The sequence below is a fragment of the Prunus avium genome, chromosome 2 (assembly GCF_965620075.1).
Source record: "Prunus avium chromosome 2, drPruAviu1.hap1.1, whole genome shotgun sequence".
Taxonomy (NCBI): Eukaryota; Viridiplantae; Streptophyta; class Magnoliopsida; order Rosales; family Rosaceae; genus Prunus; species Prunus avium.
In genome coordinates this window covers 21,270,213-21,285,774 of record NC_142285.1, presented here as the reverse complement: position 1 = coordinate 21,285,774, position 15,562 = coordinate 21,270,213, and the positions used below count along the sequence as shown (strand labels likewise).

Below are 15,562 nucleotides of genomic sequence, written 5' to 3'. Positions count from 1 at the left end.
TGATGTGACACCACATCATCAATTATATATATATATATATATATATTTTATGAGTCATTACTTTGCTTAGGTAAAAGACTATTTAAAAAAGTAATGTTAAGTCAATTAACCCTAAAAAAAACCCTTTGCAGCAAAAAGGAAACAAGAAAATAAGAAAGAGATTTTCTATTTAAACCCCGAATTTCACTTAGTTCACCCCAATATTTAAATAATTAAGTTGTAAGTTTTATTATTGTGTAAAAAGACAAAAAAGGTCATCCAACTTAATACTTAACCCTAATACATCTATACACACACCCCACACACCCCACCACTCTTCAACACAGGGAGACCATGAAGGTAAAGTATTTGAGTTTCTTCATAGTGTACGCTGGGCAAAGGTTCTCAACACCTTTATATTTTGCTTATTTCTCATCATGCAAATTCAATACAAAGTTGTTTCCTTAACCTTTCAACGTCTGTGAATATTAGTCTGATCTCTGCATATCTGTATACTTACACACATAACTGATATAAAAGGTAATGTCCCTTCACTCAGAAAATATGCATACATATTTAGGCTCATCAACTGGTTTATAATTATAATCTCTCTCTGATTTTCTACTGTCGGTTCACCATTGCTCTCGAAGAAAGTGAATTTGAGCGCGCATTGGATTGCATTGTTAAATTAAGGACACCATCAAGAACTGATTCTTTTTTAAGAAAAAAAATTATTATTGCTTGAGCTATTGTGGCACAAGCCAATCCCACCATCAGTTTCTACCACACTCAAAGTAGGGCTTCTATAATGTGTTTTTGCCCTTTTCCATACACAATGTACCAAGTCATTTATTTGAGTGTGAGCTGATGATGTGTTCTATAATTCCATACCTTCTTCCGTTGTGAAACAATCCCAATCAATACCGTAATAAATGTGTATTTTCACTTAGTATTTCTGATTTCAGTTTACTTGCGTTAATCTTAACCTCATTTAATCACATCACAGCCCTGGTAATATTATGATGATTACAGTTTAGTTGAATAATTAAAAGGTTCTTGGCTCATCTCACTCATATGCTATTATGAGATTATTCACACATTCATGCTACATGTCTGAGCAAACTTTTGGTATTGATGCAGTTGTTTTTTTTTTTAGCAGCTAGAACAAATTACTTTTACTCCAAGCCATGATACCAGGACAGAAAGTGTTTTGGACACAACTAAACAATTCACAACTGATGAGGTAAATAAACTATTATTATGATGTTGTAACTTATGAGTGGTTGATAATCTTTTACAACTGCCATATATGCTTTTATATAGATATTTAATAGTCAAGAAGCATTGCTTAATTGGAGTCATGTGCAAGGACGAAAGTGTGGCATAGTAGTTGTCATTAAAAGGTCTGATGGAGTTGGAAAAATTATAACGAGGAGGGCTAGAGTTACTTTAGGTTGTGAGAGAGGTGGGCATTATATTAAGAAGCCTAATGTAGATTTAGATGATGAGCAACCAATGAATTCTGAAGTAGATGTAAGTATTGATCATCGGAAAAAAAAGCGCTCTAAAAGCACTGGTACAAAAAAGTGTGGTTGCCCGTTTCAGTTGAAGGGGTTAAATATTAGTCTTGGAGATGAGTGGAAAGTTGAGGTTGTATGTGGAGTTCATAACCATCAATCTGCTGAGTATCTTAAAGGACATTCTTATGCAGGACGGTTAAGCAAGGAAGAAAACAACTTGCTGATGGATATGTCTAAAAGCTTGGTGAGGCCAAAAGATATATTATACACCATTAAACGACGAGATGGCAAAAATGTAACAACAATGAAGACAATCTACAATGCTAGACACAAAAGCAGAGTGGTTGAGAAAGCTAGTAGATCTGAGATGCAACTATTGCTATGTAGACTATCTGATCACAAATATATTAATTGGCATAGGACTGATGACACCAATTGTGTGAGCGATCTTTTTTGGGCTCACCTTGATAGTGTAAACTTATTGCACGCATTTCCTCATGTACTAGTAATGGATTGCACATATAAGACAAACAGGTTTCGATACCCATTACTACAAATTGTGGGGGTAACATCGACGAAACTAACATTCTCAGCTGCATTTGCTTATATTTCTTCTGAAAAGGAAGACAACTATATGTGGGCTTTGAATAGATTGAAAAGCATCATGAATACAAATTGTCTTCCAAGTGTGATTGTCACTGATAGGGAAATGGCACTTATGAATGCCATTCGCAATATGTTCCCTAGTGTCCGACATTTATTATGTAGATGGCATATCAACAGGAGTGTGATGAAGGCTTGCAAGGGCATACTTAAGAAAGGTGAAAAATGGGAACAATTTATAGTGTTATGGAATATGTTGGTCTTAGCAAAGACTGAGGTTGATTATGAAAGAAATCTAATTGAGATGGATAGGATATTTGAAGGAAAGTATAGTAAGGCGCTTGATTATGTGAAGGTCAATTGGTTGAAAGAGTATAAGGATAGGTTTGTGGTTGTATGGACAGACACTTGCATGCATTTTGGCAACACCACATCGAATAGGTACGTCGACTATTTAATAATAATTCATATCATCTATATATTTCTTTGATTATTCCTAGCTTATACTAAATCTCTTGTTTTAATGTTTATAAATAGGGCAGAAAGTGCACATTCACAACTAAAGCGACAACTTGGCACAAGCCAATGCAACTTCGAAACATCGTGGGCCAAGATTCATGCCATGTTAGTATTGCAACACACTGAGATAAAGGCTTCATTTGAGAAGAGTCAATCATTTGTCCAGCATGAATTCAATAAGGTGAGCCTACTTAAAGACTTGATAGGGTATGTGTCTATTGTTGCCTTAGAGGAAATTTTGTGTGAGTCAAAGAGAATACAATATGTCGGGGCTGATCCCATTGCATGCGGCTGCGTTATTAGACGTAGCCATGGGTTACCATGTGCTCATGAGATGGCTGAGCTAAGTCGAGTATTCCGACCCATTCCTCTTCATTGTGTTCATCCTCACTGGAGGAAATTAGATATGTTTCCTGCGGCACAAATTAATGATAACTTAGATTCTCCTGAAGATGCAAAGATTGACGTATTTGTCAACTGGTTTAAAAGTAATGATTATGACACTAAGAGACATATTGGTATGAAATTACAAGAGATTATGGGTCCAAAATCTTCAACACTTAGAGAACCACAAGTGAAGATCAAGACAAAAGGGCGTCCGAGTAATTTTGACAAGTCTACTCGTAGATTGCCTTCAGCCTTTGAGCTTGCTGAATCCGATTGTAATAGGAATTCTCGAACATTGTCTGACGGTGTAGTCTATACGAAACCTCCACCAAAAAAGCGAAAGAAACAAACACCCCCATTAACAGTAAGTACTTCATATTACTTTTATGTTACAATTATACTTGTTGCTCCTTATGTTTCTTTACTTTGTAGGTGAACCATGATACTCAATCATCAGCACTCGAAATTGTAAAGATTGAAACTACACTGCCTAAGAAGCGGACACCAAAACTACCGGTAGGTACTTATATTATTTTGATTAACGCATCAAAATGTCAAAAGATCAACTTATACTTTGTTTTTATTCAGGTGCATAAGCAACAAATTGTCAATCCCGAAGACTTGACACAACAATATAATGACAAACTTCCAGCTGCTATAAGGCCATTTATTATGGGGGCCAAAGATGTAAAATCTGATGGCAATTGTGGCTTTAGAGCCATTGCTGGGTTGCTAGGTTACGGGGAGAATTCTTGGCGTAAAGTAAGGAGGGAGTTACTGAATGAGTTGAAAAATAATGAATTTCTTTATGAATTTATCTTTCAGAGTGTTGAAAGTAAGCGTGAGGTTGAGTATCGCTTGGATTATTTTGATGATTACCCTTTAGAAGATAGATGGATGCTCATACCAGAAATGGGTTACCTTATTGCAAATTGTTACAATGTGGTCTTGATGCATTTTTCAAAGGGAGTTTCACTAAAACACCAAAAATGGGGGCTGAAATTATAAAAAAAACCCAACACCCAAAACACTTTATAAACACACCCAAAACCCATCATTACACACACTCAAAACCCATTTATAAACACACCCAAAAAATATACAATTGTTGATTTTGGGGTTGATTTTGGGTTTGTTTCTATGTTTAAATAGTGTTTGGGTTTTTTTATAAATACATGTCTAGGATTGGGTTTATTTATAAATTTGTATTTTTCAAATGCCATATCTCTTATGTTTCTACCAATGGAAAGTCATCCTTTGCCTGAATATCAACGTCGGGAAATTTCCATCGGATTGGTTGAAAAACACTTTGTGCAGGTATAATAATAAATTTTTTCTATTTATAGCTGCCAGTTTTTCCTTGTGAAATTTGTTTGTTGTTTTAACTATACATTTGATAACTTTATTTTATTTTGACAGCTACACTTGCAACCACACCATCCCATGCCACCTGTTATCAATCGTTGGCTTGATATTTCCAACCTCAAAGCATTTGATTGGTATAAGTCCATATCGAGATCGCATTGACAATTGGAAAGAGCTTACTGATTCATTTGATGTACATCTTGATGTATATTGATCCCTTACTATTAGATGTATATTGGTATAGTTCATATTGAGATCGCATTGACAATTGTATGCTCTTTGAACTGAAATTCATTCCTTTCAAAGATATATTATGTTCTTTGAACTCAAATAATGCATGATGAATGTATTGTGTGATTAAACAATGAAACCAGTATAACAGTAAATTTAGGCACTTTTTCTATACTCTTGAGAAGGTACCATCTTTCATTCAGTTATAAATCATATGTATGAGCTACGTCAATCATCATTAACCCTTGAAATAATTTTTCAATTTAGATTTAGAAAACAAATTACTTTGAGTATAAAAGATTAATACATGCACGAATAAGAATGCTGCCACAACGAACCAATGCACTGCAAAAGTCAAGGAAGAATAAGAAGCAACAACAATTTATATCAGTTTGAAACTTGAAGGGCTCATATTATTAAATATCTTTAGATTGTCTTTTGAAAATGTTGTTGACGTGTGTGATTTCTACAGGAGAATCAGCCACAAAACTCACCATCAGAACCATGGACATGTTGAGAATGATGAGTCTTGGGTTCCTGTAAGTGCTTCTCTTAATTCACATTGCTCCTTCCATGTTTAATTTTGATTTTATTTTTATTAGTCGCAATGCTAGCTCTTACTTTGCATTAATGTAAGTACTAGTTCGGATGTTTTAATTAGTGGTTAACATGTCTGTGTTTTGCTATCTTTGCTAGCTGACTGAGAAGGTTTATTCAAGTTTGCATGAAAGTACAAGAAAATTCAGATTCAGAGTGCCATACCCCATCTTTGCATACCCTTTCTATCTGGTGAGAAAACCCATCTTTTATTGAACATATGTAAACATGAATGGGCTAAGCTTGCGGACTTAAGAGTTAAATTGTATGTTTATGCACTTGAAAACAGACAATGAATAAGACTCTGAAATATCATCAAAAAATTAATTTAATACTTACTATTTCTCATGCTCAGAACGTATTTTCTCCTCTAAAGGTATCTTGTGGGGTTTAAATAGAAAATCTCTTTTATTTCTTATTTTTTTAGCTTGGGGTGTATTTAAGGGTAGTTTGGGAAGATAGTGGGGTTTACTTAGAAATTGTGAAAATTTAAATTAAAAGTTGGGGTGAACTTAGAACATGGGGTGAACTAAGAGAAGTGTGGGGTTTAAATAGAAAATCTCAACAAGAAACCGTAATCACACCACCATAGTCTTAAATATCGATATTATCGGCGATATCATTTTTTTGAATGAGCAATATTTTAGCCCATATCCACTTAAATATCGTCAATATATCGATATTTTCATCGATATTATTGCGATAATGTCGGAGGCGATAATTTCCTACTTGTCCATGCTTTATTTGGGCATCGATAATATCGCGATATGAAACTGAAAAATAAATGAAATTTGTTGAGAAATGACGCGTTTGCCAACAAGGGGATTCGAACTTGGGGATTCGAACCCCTCTCGTTCTCATCCATCTACTGGGCCTTATCCAACACACTACGAATGAGTTTGTTAATAAAGCTACGGCGTGTAATATTTATATGGTCTTTAAAATTTCTGCAAGCTAATATTATCTAGGATAAATTTCCATAAAAATAAAATAAAAATCCCTAATGATAAATTTAGGCATATGTTTAATGTTATTTATTATTTTATTATGGAGTTGTTTTTTGTTTTTTTGGTTATATATTATGGAGTTGTATTATTATTCATTAACTATTGAGTTCTAATATTGTTCATTATATGTGATACTAAGTTTTAACTTTAATAGGAATTCTTTATATGTGGTACTAAGTTACTCATATATTTTATTTTTATTTTTTTGTCAAGCTCATATATTCATATGTAATATATTGTAGTAAATTACTATAACTAAAAAATTATGGTGTTTGTCAGTAACTATTGAGTTCTAATATTGCACTAATTACTACATATTTTCTAAAGACACAGTGTTTGTCAGGTCGTTACATAATCAACTTAAATGACTCAAACACATCGTGCCATGCATTTTATTCCAATCTTTTGTGATAAAATAATAGACAATTGACTAAATAAACATCCTCTAAAGTTTCAATAAAAATTTCCAAGTTTTTCTCACAATTTCCGTGATTTTATTCAATTTTTATCGATATCGATATTTCCTCGATATTTCCATCGATATATCCATGTTTTTGGACCACCGATATTTCCGAAACTCTCAATATTTTAGACCTTGGTCTCCACCTATCACACAATCACCTATCTAATCCTTCCTGCTACACCATCGTACCACCATCTGTCTCACTGCCATCATTTAAGTTCTTACAGACAAAAATGGATTTTTGAATTCTTGTTCATGAACATACATACAAGCAATCCCTTTTTAGGGTTCAAAATAAGTTGAGGAAGAGAAAAAAATTGAAGATACAAGCCGCTCATCATGGTGGCGACGAACAGTCTTGTACAAGACAATCAAAGCTAAACCATGATTGTTTCTTTTCTCTCCCTCCCTCCACTATTTAGTTTGTGTTGTAGTTGAAGGAGAATTAAAAGCACAAGTTTTTTTTTTCATTCAAATTGAAAATTAGAAGGGATTAGAGTAGAGGATGGAGGAGAGGGCTCTTGATTTGGTTTTTTCATTAGTTGACTTTGATGTTTCATTCTTAATTTAATTATTTTCAAAGTTATTGATTTTTATCTTATGAATACATGCTGGAAATTTGTTAAATGAAAACTGACGATGTGGTGACAGGACCCGACTCAAATTCCACTTTTGAATTCAAGCCGAACCCTGTGTGTGTTCGACACCTGGCCGGTGCCGGGCACAAATGACCAAATTGCCCTTCTAACTAAGATCCAAACTTATTTCAAGTTTGACTGCTGCCGAAAATCCGGCAGAGTCTCCCTTGTAAATTTCTCATTTCCCAAAAATTTTACCTGTCAAATAAGCATATATATATATGTATATCCCAATTGCCAACATGCATTCAATTTTCATCTCAACTTTCAGATCATTAATAATGTGGGAACCGAATTAATTCATAACCCTAGGTCAAATAATTCCTTCCATTTGGGGATTATTTGACCTAATTGGGAATTATTCAATTTAATTGGGAATTACCCAATTAAATAGAATGTTACCTAATTAGGTTAAGGATTGATTTGATTCCTACGAATATTCTCAATTAATGGAGGAGTTACCTAATTAAATTAGGTATTGATTTGATTGCTACCCTGATTAGGGATTTGATTTAAATCAAATAAATCAAATCCCTAATTAGTCAAATCTCGCCAAATTGGGGAGGAATAATTCCCTTCCATCTACGGAATTATTCCTCTGAAACCCTAGCTCCTGAGACCTCTATAAAAGGATGGCCACACACAAGGGTTGAGGTACGTCTAAAATTACTACCAAATCTCTGCAGAAATTATTTCTCACAAACCCTAGCCGCCACTCTCTCTCTCCCTTTTACACAAGGCTCCGGCCACCACTCACGGCTCCGGCCACCCGGTTTTCACCACACATACATATTCCCGTACCCTATTTTAGCTATCGTTTCTCTATAGATCGATTGAACTGACTTAGGCATCGGAGGGCCTTTGGCCAACACCCCCCGGGTGTGGTCCTCTTATTGCTATTCATTTTGCAGGGAGAAAGAGAAGCGGAGAAGACGAAGGAATCTTTCAACCGAATATTCTCGTGGGAGGAAATTTGCTCCCACAAATTGGTGCTTTCATTGAGAGCACGAGATATACTCAAAGCGTGCTCCAAACCTATTTTCCAATCCACCAAAGCCTTCCAAACAACCATGGTTGGAAGCAAGATGACGAGAGGCAAAGCCGCCGCAAGGGCTCAATCCGCGACGGCCCAAAGCCGCTCCACCCATGATCCTGCGATCGACATGGTGGCGCCACCACCTCTCACCACCGCGCCGGTCACCGCAGTCGCCCAAGGCCCCTTGGCCGGATCTGGCCACCCTTGTGGCTCCACCGCCGAGCATGGTGGAACCTCCCATCAAGGTGGGCTCGTTACCACCGCCGACCTAGGCCCAATCTTGGAGCAACTTCAAGCGTTCCCTCCGTTGCATGCACGCTCGACGCACGCTCCCGCGTACACCTCCCAGGAAACCCTAGCCCGTATGCAGTTGGGCTCCACACACTTCTCTCCTCTCGATCCACGAAGTCAAGCAGATCTTAATCTGAGAGTTGACCAGCTAGCTCAGAGAATTTATGACCAAAGCAACTTGATGAGGCAACTCCTCAACCAGATGAATTTGGCTCAAAACCTCGACCTTGGACCACTGGGCGAAGAGAGAAGGATGGACGACTGTGCCAACAGGCAGCTCGACGGGTGCCGAGCAGGTCGAGCAGGAATGAGCAGACAAGGAGAGGGACAACAACGTGATCAGCTCGCCAACATGTCACAAGCATCCGCAAGCCACACTCAGAGCAACGTGCGAGGAAGGCTGGGCCCACGACTCGACGTCTGCGACCGCCTAGGCCCGTAGAGGAATGCTCCTCAAAGGCTAGGCTCCCAGAGAGGTCAACCTGACAACCTTCACGGTGAGGATGACGAGGAAAGGCGCTCCGCTGCTCACTCTCGAAGAACCAACTCTCGTCGACAAGCTATGGAGGATCATTCGCAAGCGCAGCCCACCAACACGCCGCCTAGGCAACGCAGTCGAGAAGCTCGAACCTTGTGAGTCAACGAGGAGGTCAATCAGCGTCGCCCAAATCGTGAGGATCGCCAACGTGTCCAACCGGCAATGCGTGCAGAAGACGTCAAGAAGCTTGTGAATGACCAACTACAGGACTTGAAAGTCGGCGGGAACTTCGAAGATGCCCTACGCAAGGAGATGGACCAAGCGAATTCCACGCCTTTCACTGTCGAAATTGAGCAGGCGGCTCCCCCGAAGCGGTTCTCAACGCCTTCGTTTACTCACTTCAAAGGGGACTCCGATCCCGAAAGTCACCTAAAACACTTCAAAAGTGTCATGATCCTCCACAAGGCCGACGACGCACTGATGTGCAAGGTGTTTGTGATGACCCTACGGGGAGCAGCTCAAGACTGGTTCCACACCCTACCATCCGGGTTGATCAACAGCTTTAAGGAGCTGGCATACGTCTTCGCCAAAGAATACACATTTTACCGAACAATCAAGAAGAACCCCGACCACTTGTTCAACTTACGCAAGAAGTCCGACAAATCCCTTCGAGACTACATCAAGAGATTCAAAGCAGAAAAGGCCAACATCGTAGGATGTGACGACCGGATCGCGTCCTCTGCTTTCAAGAAAGGCCTTCCCGCTGAACACAACTTATACCGCGAGCTGACTATCGCTCCCAGCCAGATTCTGGCAGAGGTCTTCGCAACTGCGGAACGCTATGTGCTCTGGGATGACGATCGAATCGCCGCAAAGAAGTCTACTAAGCAGGAAGATCAACCAACCAAGCGGGCAGGCCAAAAGAACGACGGGTTCGGCAATAGGAACAAAGACAAGCGCAGGTCTCACCCAAAAGAGGACGCTACGGCAGGAGAGAGTCACACCAAGTTCTCCATCCCCATACACCAAATCTTATCCCAAGTGAAGGACAAACCTTGGGTAAGAAGGCCGCCGCCCTTGAAAGGAGATCCGGACAAGAGGGATACTAGAAAATAATGTGCCTTCCATGGGACGCACTGACACACAACAAACAACTGCTTTGCTTGGAAAACGCACCTTGAAGAACTCGTGAGAGAAGGTCACTGTACGGAGTTCATTGCGAAGCAAGCCATCCAACGGATAGAGGATCGCGACACCACCCAAGAGCCACCTCAGAAGGTCATAAGGATTAACACAATCCTCGCCGACTCCGAGGAGTCTGGGCTGACCAACAAAGAAAAGAAGAGGAAGATCAAACAGGCCATTGTGGTCTCCCAAGTCTCGACCGACCTTCCACCGGCGGAAGACGATCCTGTGATCGGCTTTCAGAAGAAAGATCTGATTGGCCTCGATATGCCACACAACGACGCCCTTGTCGTCAGCATCCAAATCGCTCAGGCCATAGTCGACCGAATCCATGTGGACGAAGGCAGCGCAACCAATATCCTGCAGTTGGCTGTCATCCAGCAGATGGGCTTGGAAGCAAAAATCAACAAATCAGCCAGGTCGCTGACTGGCTTCAATTGCGCAACGACGGTTACCGTGGGCACAATAGATCTCGACGTTCATGGTCATTGATGAAGTCCCACTTGTAATCTGCTCACAAACATTCATGGTCATTGATGAAGTCCCACCCTACAATGGCATCCTGGGCAGACCGTGGATTGGGAAGATCAACGCCATCACCTCCGCCACTCATCAGAAAATTCGCTACCCAATTCCTGGGGGCGGAGTCGGCCAGATCAACAGCGACCAGGCAATGGCGAGGAAATGCTCAGCTCAAGGGCTGAAGAAAAGCAAGCCAACACAGTTCCTCCCTGTGAATCAAGCAGATCTGGAGGGAGTAGAACAACCAGACCCCTCTCCTAGCAACCGAGCAAGCCAGAAGGGGAAGGGAATAGCTATCCAATTATAGCAATCAAAGCGTCAGGACCAAGTCGAGGAAATCCGTTCGGAGGTCTCTCCTGAAGAAGGATGGAAACCCGAAGAGGACGTCGAGCTAATACCCTTGGATCCTGACCAGCTAGACAGAAAAGCGCGGATCGGCTCGCGCCTAAGCCAGACGAGAAGGTGGGGCTGACCACCTTCCTCCAGAACAACAAGGACATGTTCGCATGGTCACCATCTGACATGCTTGGCATCGACCCAAAGATCATCTGCCATCGACTCCACGTCAACCCTGCAAGCAAACCTGTAGCGCAGAAGAGATGCAACTTCACTTCGGAGCGGGTAGCGATCATTGAAGCCGAGATTGACAAACTCCTAGCAGCCGACTTCGTCGAAGAAGTCTCCTACTTAGAATGGTTGGCCAACGTTGTTTTGGTGGCAAAACAAGAAAGGGCAAGTGGAGAGTTTGCGTCGATTATACCGACCTCAACAAGGCATGCCTTAAGGACAACTTCCCATTACTAAGAATCGACCAACTTGTGGATTCGACCTCCGGCAATCAGCTGCTCAACTACATGGACGCCTACTCAGGCTATAATCAAATCCTGATGCACGAGGATGACAAGGCGAAAACCTCTTTCATCATCGAGAGAGGGACCTATTGCTACAAGGTTATGCCTTTTGGGCTGAAGAATGCTAGAGTGACCTATCAAAGGCTCGTAAATAAAATCTTCAAAGAGCAGATCAGCAGAACTATGGAAGTCTACGTGGACGACATGCTGGTCAAAGCCCCCAAACGTGCAGATCACATCGAAAACCTCGCTAAGGCATTCAACCTGCTACGCCAGTATCGCATGAAGTTGAACCCAAGTAAATGCACGTTTGGTGTATCGTCCGGTCGATTCTTGGGATACCTAGTCACCCAACGAGGCATCGAGGCACACCCACGACAAATCAAGGCCATTCTCGAGATGAAGTCGCCTTCCACAATGAAGGAAATACAAAGTCTGACGGGTAGAGCAGCGGCCCTCAACCGATTCCTCTCGAGATCCACCGACAAGTGCAGACCATTTTTCAAAGCTTTGAAAAAAGGACAAAGAGACAAGTGGGATGAGGAGTACGAAGTAGCTTTTTAGAATCTGAAGACTTACCTCACTTCACCTCCCCTGCTCTCAAAACCAGTTCCAGGCGAGGACTTGTTCATGTACCTGGCAGTGTCCAACTCGGCCGTTAGCTCAGCTCTCATTCGAGAAGAACTAGGGGCCCAACATCCGGTATTCTACACGTCAAAAGCTCTCCTCGATGCAGAGACTCGCTACCCAAAATTGGAAAAGCTTATTTTGGCCTTTGTAGTTTCCGCAAGAAAGGTATGACCCTACTACCAAGCTCACCGAGTCATCGTCATGACCGACTTTCCTTTGAGATCAATACTTCACAGCCCTGACGCTTCTCAACGACTCATGAAGTGGGCTATAGAGCTAAGCCATTATGACCTCCTCTACCAGCCAAAAACTGCAATAAAAGCTCAGGTTCTAGCAGACTTTGTGGCAGAATTCACCTCACCAGCTGAAGAAGAGAAGCTGGTCAACCATAAGAAGGAAAGTTCAAAAGCAGATGGCACATCCGTTGAACCTAGCCAACCCACAGATATGTGGGAATTGCGCGTAGACGGAGCGTCGAACCAAAAAGGAGAGGGAGCAGGCGTCGTCATCATCACCCCAGAGGGAACCCTATTAGAGCAAGCCATCTCGCTTGGTTTCCCAACCTCAAACAACGAGGCAGAATACGAGGCATTGCTTGCTGGCCTGCGCTTGGCAAAGGAGCTAGCGATCAAGAAACTAGCCGTCTACTCAGATTCTCAGTTGATCACGAATCAAGCCTCAGGTGAATACATGGCGAAGCACCCAAGGATGATCTTGTACCTTGACAAAGTCCAAGAGCTATTGAAGGCGTTTCCTACCTTCACCATCCAACAGGTGCCTCGAGTAGAGAACGCGCATGCGTCTCCCTGGCAAGCCTAGGGTCCGCGCTGGATACCCAATTCAGACGCTCCATCCCGGTCGAGCACCTAGACCGACCAAGCATCGAAGAAATAGAGCCAATCGATGCAATGCAGATTGACGAGGACCCCAGCTGGCAAGACCCCATCATCGACTACCTAATGAATGGAAATCTACCAACGGACAAGTCCGAAGCTAGAAAAGTCCAGCAGAAAGTCGCGAGATACTACATGCACGGCAACAAGCTCATCCGCATATCATACTACGGCCCTCATCTTACCTGCATAAAGTACCCTCAAACACTCGAGGTCCTTTGCAAAATTCACGATGGCGAGTGTGGCAACCACTCTGGGGGCAGATCACTCGCCCAGAAGGCTATAAACATAGGCTACTTCTGGCCTACCATGCGCCACGACTCCACTGAATATGTCAAGAAATGTGATCGCTGCCAGCGATACAAGCCAATTCCTAACCTGCATGCCGAAGTTTACCATCCACAAAACAGTCCATGGCCATTTATGCAATGGGCCATTGACTTAGTAGGTCCTCTGCCGCTGGCGCCCGCCAAAAAGGACATGATGATCGTTGCCACCGACTACTTTACTAAATGGATCGAGGCAGAAGCTCTATCCTCTACTAAAGAAGTTGATGTGGAGCGATTCATCTGAAAAAACATCATCTGCCGATTTGGCTGCCCACAGTCATTAGTGACCGACAATGGCTCACAATTCATCGGCAAGCACATCACCGCCTTCTTTGCAAAATACAAGATCAAGCAACACCTGTCCACCCCGAGGTATCCACAAGGAAATGGACAAGCTGAGGCATCCAATAAAGTCATATTAGACTGCTTGAAGAAAAGGCTAGAAGGCACCGAAGGGAAATGGGTGGATGAACTCCCCGGAGTACTGTGGGCTTATCGCACCACCAAACGGAGATCGACTGGCGAAACCCCATTTTCCCTCGCCTATGGGACGGAAGCGATCATCCCTCCTCACATCACTGTCCCCTCCATAAGCATTGAGGTGGGCAGTGTTGATCAGAACTCCGAGCAGATGAAGCTCAACCTCGACTTGCTTGAGGGCGAACGAGAGAAGACTATTGTCTGAGTCGCCTCCTATCAACAACAGTTGAAGTCTTACTACGACAAAAGAGCCAAGGTCAGACAGTTTCAACCAGGCAATCTCGTGCTAAGAAAGGCTTTCATCCCTGCACCAAGGCAAAGGTCAAAAAAGATGAATCCTCACTGGAGGGCCCTTATGTAGTCAGCCGGTCCGGGGGCAGGGGGAGCTACACACTAGACACCATGGAAGGGAAGGAATTTCCACGACAGTGGAACGCTTACCATCTCCGAAAGTATTATCCATGACGCTTCCTCCTCAGTCCCAAGCAAATGACTGAGCCCTACACATCTCTGAAGAAGAGAAGCAACTGCTAGAAGCTTCTGGTTTTTTTGTATCCAGTTATTTTCATTCTCGAATAAAGCACTGTAACCTTATAAATATCAATATAAGTTTAGTTTCTCATTCCAGAATGTCTTATCTGTCTACTCATACCAGAATGTCTCAATATATGTTGCCCATAAGCAGCGTCCTTTGGGAGACGCAGGGCGATGACCAGAAGCGTCCTAAGGGAGACACAGGGTGCGCCAGGAATTTCCTAAGGAGGGTATCCAGGTTCCTATCCATTTCCTAAGGGAGGTAGGATAGTCACACAGTTGCCCATAATGACCGTCCTTTGGGAGACGCAGGGCGACGACCAAAGCGTTCTTCGGGAGACGCAGCCCATAAGAATCGTCCTAAGGGAGACGCAGGATGCGCCAGGAATTTCCTAAGGGAGGTATCCAGGTTCCTATCCATTTCCTAAGGGAGGCAGGATAGTCACACAGTTGCCTATAAGGAGCGTCCTTTGGGAGACGCAGGGCGATGACTAAAGCGTCCTTCGGGAGACGTAGCCCATAAGAAGCGTCCTAAGGGAGACGCAGGATGCGCCAAGAATTTCCTAAGGGAGGTATCCAGGTTCCTATCCGTTTCCTAAGGGAGGCAGGATAGTCACACAGTTGCCCATAAGGAGCGTCCTTCAGGAGACATAGGGCGACGACCAAAGCGTCCTTTGGGAGATGCAGCCCATAAGAAGCGTCCTAAGGGAGACGCAGGGTGCGCCAGGAATTTCCTAAGGGAGGGATCCAGGTTCCTATCCGTTTCCTAAGGGAGGTAGGATAGTCACACAGTTGCCCATAAGGAGCATCTTTCGGGAGACGCAGGGCGACGACCAAAGCGTTCTTTGGGAGACGCAGCTCATAAGAAGGGTCCTAAGGGAGACGCAGGGTGCGCCAGGAATTTCCTAAGGGAGGTATCTAGGTCTCTATCCGTTTCCTAAGGGAGGCAGGATAGTCACACAATTGCCCATAAAGAGCGTCCTTTGGGAGACGCAGGTCGACGACCAAAACGTCCTTCGGGAGA

At 42.5% G+C, this 15,562-nt stretch overlaps 2 protein-coding genes across 2 annotated transcripts; both read left to right on the top strand.

Annotated features, from left to right (window-relative positions):
* The first annotated feature begins 333 nt into the window (after positions 1–333).
* LOC110750489 (PKS-NRPS hybrid synthetase cheA-like) lies at positions 334–5,185 on the top strand. Its single transcript, XM_088248573.1, has 9 exons — positions 334–339; positions 1,139–1,222; positions 1,303–2,543; positions 2,640–3,372; positions 3,441–3,524; positions 3,597–3,770; positions 3,834–3,953; positions 4,428–4,507; positions 5,077–5,185. Exons 1-9 carry the CDS (start codon positions 334–336, stop codon positions 5,183–5,185), a joined length of 2,631 nt encoding a protein of 876 aa, XP_088104699.1.
* Positions 5,186–9,336: 4,151 nt separating this feature from the next.
* LOC110750490 (uncharacterized) lies at positions 9,337–10,791 on the top strand. The gene is made up of 2 exons (XM_021950835.2): positions 9,337–10,173; positions 10,339–10,791. The coding sequence occupies exons 1-2, from the start codon at positions 9,337–9,339 to the stop codon at positions 10,789–10,791; spliced, it is 1,290 nt and encodes a 429-aa protein (XP_021806527.2).
* Positions 10,792–15,562: the final 4,771 nt, after the last annotated feature.

Bases quoted from the DNA above. Each gene is read 5' to 3' on its own strand.
- LOC110750489 (XM_088248573.1), top strand. The intron at 3,771-3,833 runs GTAAGGAGGGAG...TTTATCTTTCAG, and splicing joins GGGAGAATTCTTGGCGTAAA to AGTGTTGAAAGTAAGCGTGA. The intron at 4,508-5,076 runs GTATAAGTCCAT...TGATTTCTACAG, and splicing joins AACCTCAAAGCATTTGATTG to GAGAATCAGCCACAAAACTC.
- LOC110750490 (XM_021950835.2), top strand. From the start codon at position 9,337: ATGCGTGCAGAAGACGTCAAGAAGCTTGTGAATGACCAACTACAGGAC. The intron at 10,174-10,338 runs GTAAGAAGGCCG...TTCATTGCGAAG, and splicing joins AAGTGAAGGACAAACCTTGG to CAAGCCATCCAACGGATAGA.